Consider the following 15410-nt stretch of genomic DNA (forward strand, 5'->3'; position numbering starts at 1 on the left):
AAACATGCAGAAGATGGTACTTTTGGCCTAAAAGCAAAACACTGTGTGGCGGAAAACTAACACTGCACATCACCCTGAATATACCATCCCCACCGTGAAACATAGTGGTGGCAGCATCATGTTGTGGGTATGCTTTTCTTCAACAGGGACAGGGAAGATGGTCAGAGTTGATGGGAAAATGAATGGACCCAAATACAGGGCAATCTTAGAAGAAAACCTGTTATGCCGCGTACACACGAGCGGACTTTACGGCAGACTTGGTCCAGCGGACCAGAGTCCGCCGCATAATTCGATCGAGTGTGGGCTCCAGCGGACTTTTTTGTCCCAAAAGTTTGACGGACCTAGAAATGAAACATGTTTCAAATCTTTCCGATGGACTCGAGTCTGGTCGAAAAGTCTGCTTGTCTGTATGCTAGTCCGACGGACAAAAACTGACGCTAGGGCAGCTATTGGCTACTGGCTATGAACTTCCTTGTTTTAGTCCGGTCGTACGTCATCATGTACGAATCCGTCGGACTTTGGTTGATCGTGTGTAGGCAAGTCCGTTCATTCGGAAAGGCCGTCAAGGTCCGCCAGACCTAGTCCGTCAAAGTCCGCCCGTGTGTACACGGAATTAGAGTCTGCAAAAGACTTGAGACTGGGGGGAAGGTTCACCTTCCAGCAGAACAACGACCCTAAACATACAGCCAGAGCTACAATGGAATGGTTTAGATCCAAGCATATTCATGTGTTAGAATGGCCCAGTCAAAGTCCAGACCTAAATCCAATTGAGAATCCGTGGCAAGACTTGAAAATTGCTGTTCACAGACGCTCTTCATCCAATCTGACAGAGCTTGAGCTATTTTGCAAAGAAGAAAGGGCAAAAATGTCACTCTCTAGATGTGCAAAGCTGGTAGAGACATCCCTAAAAAGACTTGCAGCTGTAATTTATTTATTTATTATTTATTTCAGGTACTTATATAGCGCCATCAATTTACGCAGAGCTTTACATATAAATTGTACATTCACATCAGTCCCTACCCTCAAGGAGCTTACACTCTAAGGTCCCTAACTCACCTAATTGCAGTGAAAGGGGGTTCTACAAAGTATTGATTCAGGGGGGCTGAATACAAATGCACACCAAACTTTTCACATATTTAAAAAAATTGAAAACGAGTTATTTTCCTTCCACTTCACAATTATGTGCCACTTTGTGTTGGTCTATCACATAAAATCCCAATAAAATACATTTACGTTTTTGGTTGTAACATGACAAAATGTGGAAAATTTCAAGGGGTAAGAATACTTTTTCAGGGCACTGTAGTCACCATGAAACACCATGAAGGCCAGTGTAGGTATTGTGCAGCTTTCCATCTTGCATGAATAACATCCCCCACCATTTTATGGGAACAGTTTTTCCAACATTGAAGAAAGTACAACATGAACACTTTGTACATCGATGGAGATGGCTAAGAGCCACGTCATTGTCTCATTCTGGGTGTAGCATTAAGGACCATGTCATTATATCATTCTGCATGATCTGATTTGTGCTATTTTTTGATCTCCGGTGTTTGGATAATCTCATTACGCACATTAATTACACATTGACGAGGCCTTAAAATAGCTACTAATCAGCTGGGACTATGCTCCAAAAATAGTCAGCAATACCTCCTCATATATTCTTCCTTGTCATCCTTGTCATCTATCCTTTAATGCCAAATGCAAGTTATTTTATAGCAGAGACTTCACCTACCTTGTCAATTATTTATGTAGATTTTTATTACTGCGACAGCACTTGAGATATTTTACTTTATTTACACTGGTTGCACTGATGGCAGAGGCCTCTTGTTATCTGTGTAACACTCACAGCCTTTACAGGTATGTACTCTACAGCTTTCATAAAGGGTCTAAAGTGATCATTTGTATCGTATCCAAATTATTAAAACTGAACTCCAGCCAAAAATAACAAGATAAGGAGTAGCCATCCCATTTAGGCTGGGTTCATACCTATGTGTGTTGCAAATGATGCGGTTTTTTTTCTGTGCATTTTTTTTTTTTTTTTTAGCTTATAGGAAAGTATGACAGTTCTGTTCATGGAGTGCGACTTTACAGTCTCTGGCACTCAAGTCACATCAAAGTACTGCAGGAACCTTTATGTGTCCAAAGTCGCATGTTAGGCTTAAGGGTTAGAGTTAGCGGTAATCATTAGTCATGCGGGTTAGGGTTAGCGGTAATTTTTCGTATTCGGGTTATCGGTAATCATTAGGTTTAGGGTTTGCTGTAATTGTTAGGGTTAGCTGTAATCCTTAGGGTTAGCGGTAATCATTAGATTTAGGGTTAGCGGTAATCATTAGTTTTAGCGGTATTCATTAGAGTTGAGGTTAGCGGTTATCATTAGAGTTAGGTTTAGCGGTAATCGTTAGGGTGAGTGGTAATCATTAGGTTTAGCTGTATTCATTAGAGTTTGGGTTAGCAGTATTCATTAGGGCTAGCGGTAATCGTTACGGTTAACAGTAATATTTAGGGTTAGCAGTAATTATTAGGGTTAGCGGTAATTGCTAGGGTTAGAACGCTAGCCCTAACAATTACCGCTAACTCTAACCGTAGTGATTACTCCCAACCCTAAATATTACCGTTAAAGGGGTTGTAAAGGAAATGTATTTATTTTTTTTTAATAACAAACATGTTATACTATACTCCACTGTGCAGCTCGTTTTGCACAGAGTGGCCCCAAACCTGGTCTTCCCGGGTCCCTCGGCGGCTGTCTCAGCTCCTCCCCGCAAGAACTAACCTTCATGTGAGCTCTCTCACATGGTGGTTAGTTCTTGGGGGTGCACTCCCGTGATACAGCCGGCGGCTATAGCCGTTCACTGTACCATTCGGCCCCGGCGCGCCGCGTCATTGGATGTGATTGACAGCAGCGCGAGCCAATGGCTTCGCTGCTTTCAATCCATCCACTCTAGCCAATCAACGGCCAGGCTGAATGGCGAAGAGGACATCAGGGGCGAGCGCAGCAGATTTAGGGGCTCAGGTAAGTAAAACAGGGGGCTGGGGGGGGGGCGGTATTGTCGGATGTTTTTTCACCTTAATTCATAGGATGCATTAAGGTGAAAAAACGCGAACCTTTACAACCCCTTTAACTGTAACAATAACCGCTAACCCTAACATTTAACCCTAGCACTTAACCCTAATCCCAACATGCGACTTTGGACACATAAAGGTTCCTGCACTACTTTGATGCAACTTGAGTACCAGAGAGTGTAAAGTCGCATCAAAGTCACACTACATGAACAGAATTGCCATATTTTCCTATTCGCCAAAAAAAAACAAAAAAAAAAACGCATAAACACTTGCGCTCTTGGTGTGGGTCCATTGAAGTCTATTACACGCAAAACACAATCTGCTGTGGGAAAGAAAAAGTCCATGACCCTTTCCAAAAAAACAACTTGGCTCGAAACGCACAGATGTGAACTAGATCCATAGAAAACCATGTTAAATTACCTATTTCTGCAAAACCCACTAATAAATGCATATGCGAGAACCAAGGGTAAAGTGGTATTAAAGTTAGGTTTAAAAAAATTTGCTGACAGAGTATTTATGACTGAAGAGGCCCTATCGGTCTCTTCTGTCATACAAATTTCCCCCTGTCTGCCATCCGGGAGGGCACATCCCCCCCCCCCCTTCTGCGGCTTTACCGGGATCTCTCGACCCACCGGAAATCCCGGAAATCCCGATCGACCAGCTAGTATTTCTGCCGGGTGATAACATCAAATCATCTACTAACTCGGAAGCGATGACCTGACATCACTTCCAGTTTACCCGGATGTAAACTGCACCATTTTCAAAAATGAAAAGTATCTGATCACACTGTTCTTGGTGTGATCAAATGCTTTTAAGTGCAGAGGAGGGGTCTGGTGTGTTTTTTCCAAAAAAATTGTGTTTGAAAAAACGCTATGCAAATACTGTGCGATATAAAAAAATTGCAAAATCCACAATTTTATTCTCTAGCACCTCTGCTTTAAAAAAAAAATACAGTGTGTATATATATATATATATATAGCAAAAAAATACTGATTGTTACATGTAATCAAAAAGTGTTAGAAAAGGCCTGACAGTCAAGTGGTTAAAAACCTTTTTTCTCCTTACCATCAGTTCATTTCTCCAAAATGGTGGAGTTTAGCCAAAAACTCACAATTTTTGCCAGGTGTTTGAGGAAATCAAAAATCTCAATTTCTTTAATCCTTATTTTGTTGCTCAGGCATTATGGCAGCACATATTCCCAGTCATGATACCTAGCAATTGACTATGTTGGATTCTTCAGCAGTTGTTCTGCCCTTTTCAGCAGTGAAACAGTAGTGGTGTCCAACCAAACTCTTTCTTCAGTACCATAAGAGGAAAATGTTATTAGTTGCTATAAAGCAGGGGTCTCCAAACTTTCTAAAAGGTCCAGATTATTGTCTTTTAGATTTTTGGGGGACTGGCCAGTGGGAGAAAAAAAATTAAATAGCCCCCCCCTGTCAGTAGGAGAAATAGTACCCCATAAATGTTATTGGTGGGAGAAATGGTGCCCCATCGCTGGTGTCAATGGGAAGAGTTACACCCAATCACTGGTGTCAATGGGAAGAACGGCACCCCATCGTTGGTGTCAGCGGAAAGAATGGCGCCCCCTCGTTGGTGTCAGTGGGAAGAATGGCACCCCATCGTTGGTGTCAGCGGGAAGAATGGCGCTCCCATCGATGTCAGCGGGAAGAATGGTGCCCCGTCGTTGGTGTCAGCGGGAAGAATGGCGCCACATTGTTTGTGTCAGCGGGAAGAATGACGCCCCGTGGTTGGTGTCAGCGGGAAGAATGGCGCCCCATCATTGGTGTCAGCGGGAAGAATGGCACCCCGTTGTTGGTGTCAGTGGGAAGAATGGCACCCCATTGTTTGTGTTAGTGGGAAGAATGGCACCCCATTGTTTGTGGGAGGAATGGCACCCCATCATTTGTATCAATGGGAAGGATGGTGCCCCATCGTTTGTGAAAGTGGGAGCAATGGCGCCCCAGTGTTGGTGTCAGTGGGAGGAATAGCACCTCGTTATCAGCGGGAGAAATAGTAACCCAAGAGCCAGGTAGAGGCAAGCAAAAGACCTCATTCAGCCCACAGTTTAGAGGTCACTGCTGTAGAACAACACACTGTGTGAGTAGAAAATAATTCTACCCACCTCTGTCTCTAAGACCACATTTGGGTCTTGTAGACATGGTGGCTGCTGCTATTGTTCTTGTCCCGCACCCTGGATAGCGCAGCATTCAGTATGACCTCATGGTATGCAGGTGGCAGGACTGAGGGCATGAAGCACTAAGGGCTGGAAGGCTGAATCCAAACTGCTTGTTGGAAGTTTTGAGTGCTAATGGCCAGAAAGGCATGCACATAATAAGTGTTGTGTGGTCCTATATTCTAAAGCAATAAATCAAATAAAAAAAAAAAAGTATGGAGCCAGGCACAGGCCAGTGGTGGCCTATTTAGACTCTGGCCATGGTTATCATTCATTTATGTTGATTTTGTATTGATTTGTATAGTAGAATAAATGCATTTTAAACAAAGCAGAATAAAAAGTGGATCATTTGTACAACACATCAGTGCAAGGTAAAAGTGCAAGGTCTTAACGTGACTCGCTATATGTAAAACTTCTTTGTTATTAAGCCAGGCAGGTAAAGACTATGACACGCCTTGCAGATAAGCAGCGCAAAGCTCTGGATGGAGGTGCAGAGAATTTTGGTAATAGGCCAAGAAGCATTGGAGAGAATTGGTCTCTACAACACCTCAAATACAAGATAATAAAAATGTTTAAAAACTGATCTATGTGTGGGCACGTATAATGGAGCTTTAAGGGTTTGCTGTGAACCCCGTAATGGAGGGACCAGTTCCTCTTGTGGGTCTGAATCCAGGGATGATAGAGTTCTAGAACTTGGGTCCCGTGATCTGAGAATCTAAGCAGTTCACATGTGGTGAATGTTAGAAGTCGTGCAGTTGGGAGAGGGTGCAAGGAGCTTAGAGAAAATGTCCCTCCTGCAATCACCCAGACATGGGAGGTATGACTGCCTTTAAATGATGATAAACGATTTATCTTCTCTGTAATTATTAAACTTCTTTTTTTTTAGCTTCGCTGGAGGAACTTGGGACTGGGAATATCTAGGATTTGCTTCTCCAGAGGTAAGAAACGTCTATTTTTTTTTATTTCTTCTTTTTTTTTTTTCTTCTTTTTTTAACAGAATGAGTTTTATTGAGTAAAAAGGATCAATACAATATGTGCAGTTGACAAGTGAAAACACAAAAGCCAGTAAATTAGATCTGTCAGTACAGGGCGCTATGTGAATACATCACAGTAGAACACTAACTGGAGCTGTCACAGGTAGAATACAAAAGGCACATAACTGAAAGCAGTTTGCACTTAAATCAAAAAAAAAAGTAACAAATATCTCCCTAGAATTCCAACCCAGAAACCTACAGGAAGGCAAAGGAGCAGGAGGGGAGGGAGGACAAAAGTAAAAATGAAAGGAGGGGAAGGACCAGAGTAGATGGGTGGGTAAGGGAGGGGGAGAGGGAAACGAGGAAAAAAAGAAAGGGGGGGAAGGAGGCGGAACAGGAGGGGAAAGGCGAAAAATAATACCACCTAAAGGCTTTGGCAGAATCTAAGTTACTTTCCTAGGAGTCTATCCAAGTCATCCAATTTTTTTCAAATTTCCTGGGGCAGTTACAGCTTGTGTGTACAGCGGCAGCACCGCAGTGATGGCTGCATGTCAGGATGCTACAGTAGGAGGTAGGGATGATTTCCGTTTAATAAGCATTTCCCTCTGGGCATTGAAGGAAGCAAAAAAGAAGCCTCTTCTTAAAGGATAAGTTCACCTTTTATAAATCATAAATGCACATCTTTTTTGCAGGTAAACAAAAATGTGCATTTACTTTTTTACACTGGAGCTACGATCAATAGATTGGGGTGCAATGCCAGGATCCTGCAGACTCTCAGTACACTGTCTGCCAGTACCTCTGATACAGGCAGGCAGGTACAGAATTGTAGGAAGAATCAAGATCAATTACAGTAACTACAAGTGTGCTTACCAGTGCCCTCCCTATTGATTGAGAACTGTAAGCCGTCAGCCGTGGTGGCCAAAGGTACCTGTAGTTCATTAATTCACAGAACTCTAAGAGCCCCGCATGGCCGTGTTGTTTTTTAATAGTGACAGCGGGTGCGGAGAGAGGATCCCCTGCCCACTGTCGAGGTGGGAGGAGAGGAGGCAGATGCTGGAACATGTTATGTGTTCCACCTTAAATACGGGTGGAACATGTAACATGTTCCAAAGGTGAACTTGGCCTTTAAATGGGAACTTTTAAAATAACTGATGAGGTGGACAGATCTAAATCCAGTATGTGGTGGGGTTAAACAAAAATTGCTATGACGTTATTGAAGTAGTTGTTGCATCCTTAAAATGAGCTTACAGTCTTCATACACACAAACACATTTTTACTAGAAGCACGTGGAGTAAGCAGCACAAACAATGAAAATACGTACAAACTACATGCAGAACCTACTGTGATTTTTAAATTGTTATGCCCAAGGTACCAGAGTTTTACACTGGCACAGGTGGATTAAGAGAAGCCTCCCATAGTCTTTACCCTCCTTTAAAAAAAATAGAACATAGAAATCTATTGCAGTCTAGCCAAGGTCTGCAGTCCAATGCCACCTTGTAGCAACCCACGTATACAGTTATGCTCCTAAGTTTACATGCCCTGGCAGAATTCATGATTTCTTATGAATTGCTGACACAGATGAAGCTTGCAGCAAGTGAACTCCTGAAGCTACTATTTGATCAACATACAGTTGTGCTCATAAGTTTACATACCCTGGCAGAATTTATGATTTCTGGCCATTTTTCAGAGAATCTGAATGATAACACAAAAACTTTTCTTTCACTCATGGTTAGTGTTTGGCTGAGGCCATTTATTATCAATAAACTGTGTTTACTCTTTTTAAATCATAATCACAACAGAAACTACCCAAATGATCCTGATCAAAAGTTTACATACCCCAGTTCTTAATACCGTTTATTGCCGCCTTTAACATCAATGACCGCTTGAAGTCTTTTGTGGTATTTGTGGATGAGGCTCTTTATCTTCTCAGATGGTAAAGCTGCCCATTCCTATTGGCAAAAAGCCTCCAGTTCCTGTAAATTCTTGGGCTGTCTTGCATGAGCAGCACGTTTTGAGATCTCCCCAGAGTGGCTCAATCATATTGAGGTCAGGAGACTGAGATGCAAATAGGTGAAAACCTTGCGAGCTGCTAAAATTATTAAATGCAATGAAAAATAAATAATAGACTAGAGTAAAATAAACTAAAAATAGACAGCTGCCAGCACTCCCCACACTTCCCTAAATGTGACAATACAAAATTATATAACTAAATGTGCAGCACTAGGACCAAACAGTGAATAAAGATAGATGAAATAACTTTAAAAAATAAATATATTACCCAAATCTACTTAAAAATAATAAATAAATGAATATATTAAATTAATAATAAAAATATCCAGTGAAACAAATCCAAAAACGTGCAAATAAACATTCAATTATTTATAATGTCCAAAATAAAGTGCAAGTGCTCCGTGTGCTGCACAATATCCTTAATATATATGTTGAATTATATTCTTTGACAGTCCATCATAAAAATACAGATAAATTTGATGCTGGTGCCTTCATGCAGTGCACACACAATCCTTGTGTACCCCTCCACCAGATGTACCCTCACCTTAAGGGCTGTAGTAAATGTTAACAGCATTAAGAGATCCTCCTGTGATTCCTCCTTCTGGTAACTATTGGCTTAAAATGCTTATCAAGAACAACTCCTTCCTCCTGGTTACCAACAACCTCCTCTCATATGTCACATGTAGAAACAACAGAGGCTTGCAATAGTGTGATATTGTTTTTAAAAAAGATTTATTACAACTTAAACTCCACAAGAATTACACTCACATTTCATGATAAAAAAACACACCTTAGTATATTCATGTGTGATAGGGTGATAGTGTCACCTGAAACCGGATCTGCAGCCCCGGTCAGCGGCGTTCACCCCGTCCTAAGCCTGTGCTACAGAGGACTTCCTGATTCCTTCCAGTCAGCAGATCAAACTCCTCCTACCAGTTTTGTCACCGTGACTTTCTCTGGGATTTGAGATTGGCTGACGTTCTTCCCATGTTATTTATAGTGGCGATCGCCGCCATTTTCTCGTAGTCCACAATTACATATGAATTGCGGCAATTTCCTAGTAAATATCTTATGCTCATAATGTCTGTATGCTAATGTGTATTATAACCATTTATTTTCTGATAGGTAGATTGCTGTGCTCCCATATATAAGCCTATTCCACCATAGTGCCAAAGCGGACCCTAGTGTTGATTACTATGTAGTACACTGGTCGTCATCATATTTCTTTAGCTCACATTAATACCTGAGCAGTAGCCATTTTCTTGTAGCGGTGTTTACACTCACAATGACTGTGATGCTAGAACGATCCCTTTGTGTGTGTTACGGTAGTGCACACAGCCACCATTAATTACAATATTACCACAATTATATGTGCACTCCCTAACCACACATATAATTATATCAAATAACTGGTATACAGGCAGTCACCGAGTTACGAACGGGTTAGGGACTGCCAGTTTGTTCTTAAGTCGGAAATGTTCGTAAGTCGGAAGCGAATGCACATAACGGCAAAAACATTGTTTTCCGATGTTCTGTCAAATAGCCGCGCATGCGCAGACGTTGGTTTCCGACGTTTTCCAAGGTGCCCGCCGTCGGCACATGGGAAGAACATCAGCCAATCACAAATCCCAGAGGAAGTCATGAGACAGTGACGAAAACCGGTAGGAGGAGTTTAATCGGCTGACGTGGAAGGAATCGGGAAGTGCTCTGTAGCACAGGCTTAGGACGGGGTGAACGCCGCTGACCGGGGCTGCAGATCCGGTTTCAGGTGACACTATCACCCCATCACACATGAATATACTAAGGCGTGTTTTTTTATCATGAAATGTGAGTGTAATTCTTGTGGAGTTTAAGTTGTAATAAATCTTTTTAAAATGATATCACACTATTGCAAGCCTCTGTTGTTTCTACATGTGACATATGAGAGGAGGTTGTTGGTAACCAGGAGGAAGGAGTTGTTCTTGATCCGCATTTTAAGCCAATAGTTACCAGAAGAAGGAGGAATCACAGGAGGATCTCTTAATGCTGTTAACATTTACTACAGGCTTTTAGACAAAGCCCTTAAGGTGAGGGTACATCTGGTGGAGGGGTACACAAGGATTGTGTGTGCACTGCATGAAGGCACAAGCATCACTTTTATCTGTGTTTTTTATGATGGACTGTCAAAGAATCTTATTCAACATATATATTAAGGATATTGTGCAGCACACGGAGCACTTACACTTTATTTTGGACATTATAAATAATTGAATGTTTATTTGCATGTTTTTGGATTTGTTTCTCAGGATATAATTATTATTAATTTAATATATTCATTTATTTAATATTTTTAGTAGATTTGGGTAATATATATATATTTTTTATAGTTCTTTCATCTGTCTTTATTCACTGTTTTGTTATATAATTTGGGAGACTGAGATGGCCACTCCAGAACCTTCACTTTATTCTGCTGTAGCCAATGACAGGTTGACTTGGACTTGTGTTTTTGATCATTGTCCTGTTGGAATGTCCAAGTACGTCCCATGCGCAGCTTCCTGGCTGATGAATGCAAATGTTCCTCCAGTATTTTTTTGATAACATACTGCATTCATCTTGCCATCAATTTTGACCAAATTTCCTGTGCCTTTTGTAGCTCACACATCCCCCAAACATCGGTGAGCCACCTTTGTGTTTCACAGTAGGATTGGTGTACCTTTCATCATAGGCCTTGACGCCTCTCCAAATGTAGCGTTTATGGTTTTGGCCAAAAAGCTCAATTTTGGGCTCATCACTCCAAATGACTTTGTGCCAGAAGGTTTGTCTCTGTGCTGTTTGGCGTATTGTAAGGGATACTTTGTGGCATTTGCGTAGTAATGGCTTTCTTCTGGTGACTCGACCATGCAGCCCATCTTTCTTCAAGTGCCTCCTTATTGTGCATCTTGAAACAGCCACACAACATGTTTTCAGAGAGTCCTGTATTTCACCTGAAGTTATTTGTGGATTTTTCTTTGCATCCCGAACAATTTGCCTGGCAGTTGTGACTGAAATTTTAGTTGGTCTACCTGACCATGGTTTGGTTTCAACAGGACCCCATTATTTTGCACTTCTTGATTAGAGTTTGAACACTGCTGATTGGCATTCTAAATTCCTTGGATATTTTTTTATACCTCTTTCCTGTTTTATACCGTTCAACTACCTTTTCCCACAGATCCTTTAACTATCCCTTTGCTTTCCCCATGACTCAGAATCCAGAAACCTCAGTGCAGCACTGGATAAAAGATGCAAGGGTCTGTCAGGAGTCCAGAAACTCATTGACCTTTTATACACACACACTAATTACAAGCAAACGGATCACAGGTGAGAATGGTTACCTTTAATAGCCATTCAAACCCATTTGTGTCAACGTGTGTGCATGTTATCAGGCCAAAATCACCAGGGTATGTAAACTTTTGATCAGGGTCATTTGGGTAGTTTATGTTGCCATTATACACAGTTGATTGATAATAAATGGCTTCAGCCAAACACTAACCATGAGTGAAAGAAATGTTTTTGTGTTATCATTCATATTCTCTGAAAAATGGCCAGAAATCATAAATTTTGCTAAGGTATGAGCACAACTGTATGTTGATCAAATAGTAGCTTCAGGAGTTCACTTGCTGCAAGCTTCATCTGTGTCAGCAATTCATAAAGCAAAGCCATTGCATGAAATTTTAAGGAGTTCAGAAATGACAGTCTTGCTATTTTTCTTAAATCCCTACCTATTATGCAGCTGTCAAATGCAACAGGTTTTACTGCCCACTGGAGTCCAAGCATATAAAAGCTTTGCATAGGAAGGAAGGGGAGCTTATTTTCAACTTGCTCTGTAGAGGTACTCCTGTTTGATGGTTAATGGGTATTTGAGGCATCATAAGGCACCTTCAGTAAATTTTACCTTGCATACATCCCATGTACATTCCACTTTATATGCTTACCTGGCAAAAGAGAGAATTGTTGGGGGAGTGCTAATTTAGTTACAATCTTTCTTTAATCGCCTTTACAGGAATATGCAGAGTTTCAGTATAGGAGAAGACACCGCCAGCGTCGCCGTGATTTGCACAGTATGAGGAGCAACACTCCAGATCCCGATGACCATGCAGAAGGCACTTTGGGTACTTTCCAATTCTCTGAACTGGCATCAGTAGTGGTGCAGTAGATTTCATACTCCCTGAGATATCCATAGATGGCTGTGAGCCCATGAACTTAGCTTGCACTAGTGTCAGTCGGTGAACCCAGGTTACACTAGTGTGAGTCGGCCCGTGAACCCAGGTTACACTAGTGCGAGTCAGCCCGTGAACCCAGGTTACACTAGTGCGAGTCAGCCCATGAACCCAGGTTACACTGGTGCGAGTCAGCCCGTGAACCCAGGTTACACTAGTGCGAGTCAGCTCGTGAACCCAGGATACACTAGTGCGAGTCAGCTCGTGAACCCAGGTTACACTTGCGTGAGCCTGGCCATGAACCCAGATTATACTAGTGCGAGTCAGCCCGTGAACCCAGGTTACACTAATGCGAGTCAGCTCGTGAACCCAGGATACACTAGTGCGAGTCAGCTCGTGAACCCAGGTTACACTAGCGTGAGTCGGGCCATGAACCCAGGTTATACTAGTGCGAGTCAGCCCCTGAACCCAGGATACACTAGTACGAGTCAGCCCGTGAATTCAGGTTACACTAGTGCGAGTCAGCCTGTGAATTCAGGTTACACTAGTGCGAGTCAGCCCGTGAACCCAGGTTACACTGGTACGAGTCAGCCCGTGAACCCAGGTTACACTGGTACGAGTCAGCCCGTGAACCCAGGTTACACTGGTACGAGTCAGCCCGTGAACCCAGGTTACACTGGTACGAGTCAGCCCGTGAACCCAGGTTACACTGGTGCAAGTCAGCCCGTGAACCCAGGTTACACTAGTGCGAGTCAGCTCGTGGACCCAGGTTACACTAGTGCGAGTCAGCCCGTGAACCCAGGTTACACTAGTGCGAGTCAGCCCGTGAACCCAGGTTACACTGGTACGAGTCAGCCCGTGAACCCAGGTTACACTGGTACGAGTCAGCCCGTGAACCCAGGTTACACTGGTACGAGTCAGCCCGTGAACCCAGGTTACACTGGTGCAAGTCAGCCCGTGAACCCAGGTTACACTAGTGCGAGTCAGCCCGTGGACCCAGGTTACACTAGTGCGAGTCAGCCCGTGAACCCAGGTTACACTAGTGCGAGTCAGCCCGTGAACCCAGGTTACACTAGTGCGAGTCAGCCCGTGAACCCAGGTTACACTAGTGCGAGTCAGCCCGTGAACCCAGGTTACGCTAGTGCGAGTCAGCCCGTGAACCCAGGTTACGCTGGTGCGAGTCAGCCTGTGAACCCAGGTTACGCTGGTGCGAGTCAGCCCGTGAACCCAGGTTACGCTGGTGCGAGTCAGCCCGTGAACCCAGGTTACACTGGTGCGAGTCGGGCCACGAACCCAGGTTACACTGGTGCGAGTCGGGCCACGAACCCAGGTTACACTGGTGCGAGTCGGGCCACGAACCCAGGTTACACTGGTGCGAGTCGGGCCACGAACCCAGGTTACACTGGTGCGAGTCGGGCCACGAACCCAGGTTACACTGGTGCGAGCCGGGCCACGAACCCAGGTTACACTGGTTCGAGTCGGGCCACGAACAGAGGTTACACTGGTGCGAGTCGGGCCACGAACAGAGGTTACACTGGTGCGAGTCGGGCCATGGATCCAAACTTTACTGGTGAGAATCAGCTCATAATCCCAGATTACACTAGGTAAAATCCGCCAGTAAATTCAGACTCCACCAGTGTGAGTCAGTGAATGCAGATATTGCACTAGAGAGAGCCAGCCTGTAAAGGTCAATCCATAAAACCAGATTTTACTAGTCAGTCAATCCACAAACCCAGACTACTAGTGAAGGTTAGCTCATGAACCCAAATTGCACTAGTGAGGCTCAGCGAATTAGTCCAGATTGCACGAGTAAGAGTCAGCCCACGAACGCAGACTGTACCAGTGAGAGCTCATAATCCCAGATTACACTTGGTAAAATCTGCTAATAAATTCAGATTGCACCAGTGAGAGAGTGAATGAACCCAGATTACACTAGTAAAAGTCAGCCTATGAACCCAGACTTTACTAGTGAGAGTCAACTCATAATCCCAGATTACACTAGGTAAAATCCACTAATAAATTCAGATTGCTGAGAGTCAGTCAGTGAACGCAGATTGCACTAGAGAGATCCAGCCTGTAAAGGTCAATCCATAAAATTAGATTTTACTAGTGAGTCAATCCATGAACGCAGATTGCACTAGTAAGGGTCAGCTCATAAACCCAGATTGAACTAGTGAGGCTCTGCCCATGAACCCAGATTGCACTAGTGAGAGCTCAAAATCCCAGACTACATTAGGTGAAATCTGCTAATAAATTCAGGTTGCAAAAGTGAAAGTCCATGAACTTGGATTGCACTAGTGAGAGTCGGGCCATTAACACAGATTGCACTAGTGAGAGTCAGCCTACAAACATTTGTTGGAGAACTATTTTTGTTACAGAAAGGATGGGGGAAAGACATAACTGTTGCAACCAGAAAATATCTTGTTCTGTAAGGGAGAAGTATAATGGACATTACATTAGAAAGAAGAGGAATTGAATAACTCTTTTGAAATTGCATTGTCCGTTTGGTCCCTGTCATTTCAGATGCCCTAGAGGTTCGTGGTAGCAGAAGACATGGCACATCCACGGTGAGTCTGACCATCACTGATCCTTCTGACACAAAATATATAAGGAGCAAATATTTACATTCCTTGCAGCAAAGCTGGATAGGTTTAGCTTCACTGGACTAGAAATCATATTTGGCTTAGGAGCTGGATGATGGCAGCTTCCGGCCTGATTTACACTAGTGTGATTTCTGATGTCATTAGAGTCACACAGAATTGCATGACAATGGAAATCACATTGTTTTTAATGGTGCCCATTCACATCAATGCGACTCAGCACGGAGCAATTTTGGAATAGTTTCCTGTGCTACCTTGGTGCTATTCCAGCATAACTGTGGCCCCATAGATTTCAATATAATCGCATATGCATGCTATTTTGATGCAATTTTGAAAGCAATTTTATGTTTTTTAACCGTCCACTTTCCTTCCACAAGAAGCAGCAGTGCCTTGACTACTAAGGATGAGATTGCATCAA

General features: G+C 43.0%; 1 protein-coding gene across 1 annotated transcript in view; it reads left to right on the plus strand.

Moving 5' to 3' along the window:
* Positions 1-15410, plus strand: part of ANKIB1 (ankyrin repeat and IBR domain containing 1) — a 240471-nt gene that overhangs the window by 207061 nt on the left and 18000 nt on the right. Inside the window, exons 17-19 of the mRNA XM_073629618.1 lie at positions 6120-6171; positions 12236-12344; positions 14916-14959. Coding sequence (XP_073485719.1) covers positions 6120-6171; positions 12236-12344; positions 14916-14959 — 205 coding nt within the window. The remainder of the gene's footprint in view (positions 1-6119; positions 6172-12235; positions 12345-14915; positions 14960-15410) is intronic.

This window comes from Aquarana catesbeiana, linkage group LG05 (assembly GCF_042186555.1).
Source record: "Aquarana catesbeiana isolate 2022-GZ linkage group LG05, ASM4218655v1, whole genome shotgun sequence".
NCBI lineage: Eukaryota > Metazoa > Chordata > Amphibia > Anura > Ranidae > Aquarana > Aquarana catesbeiana.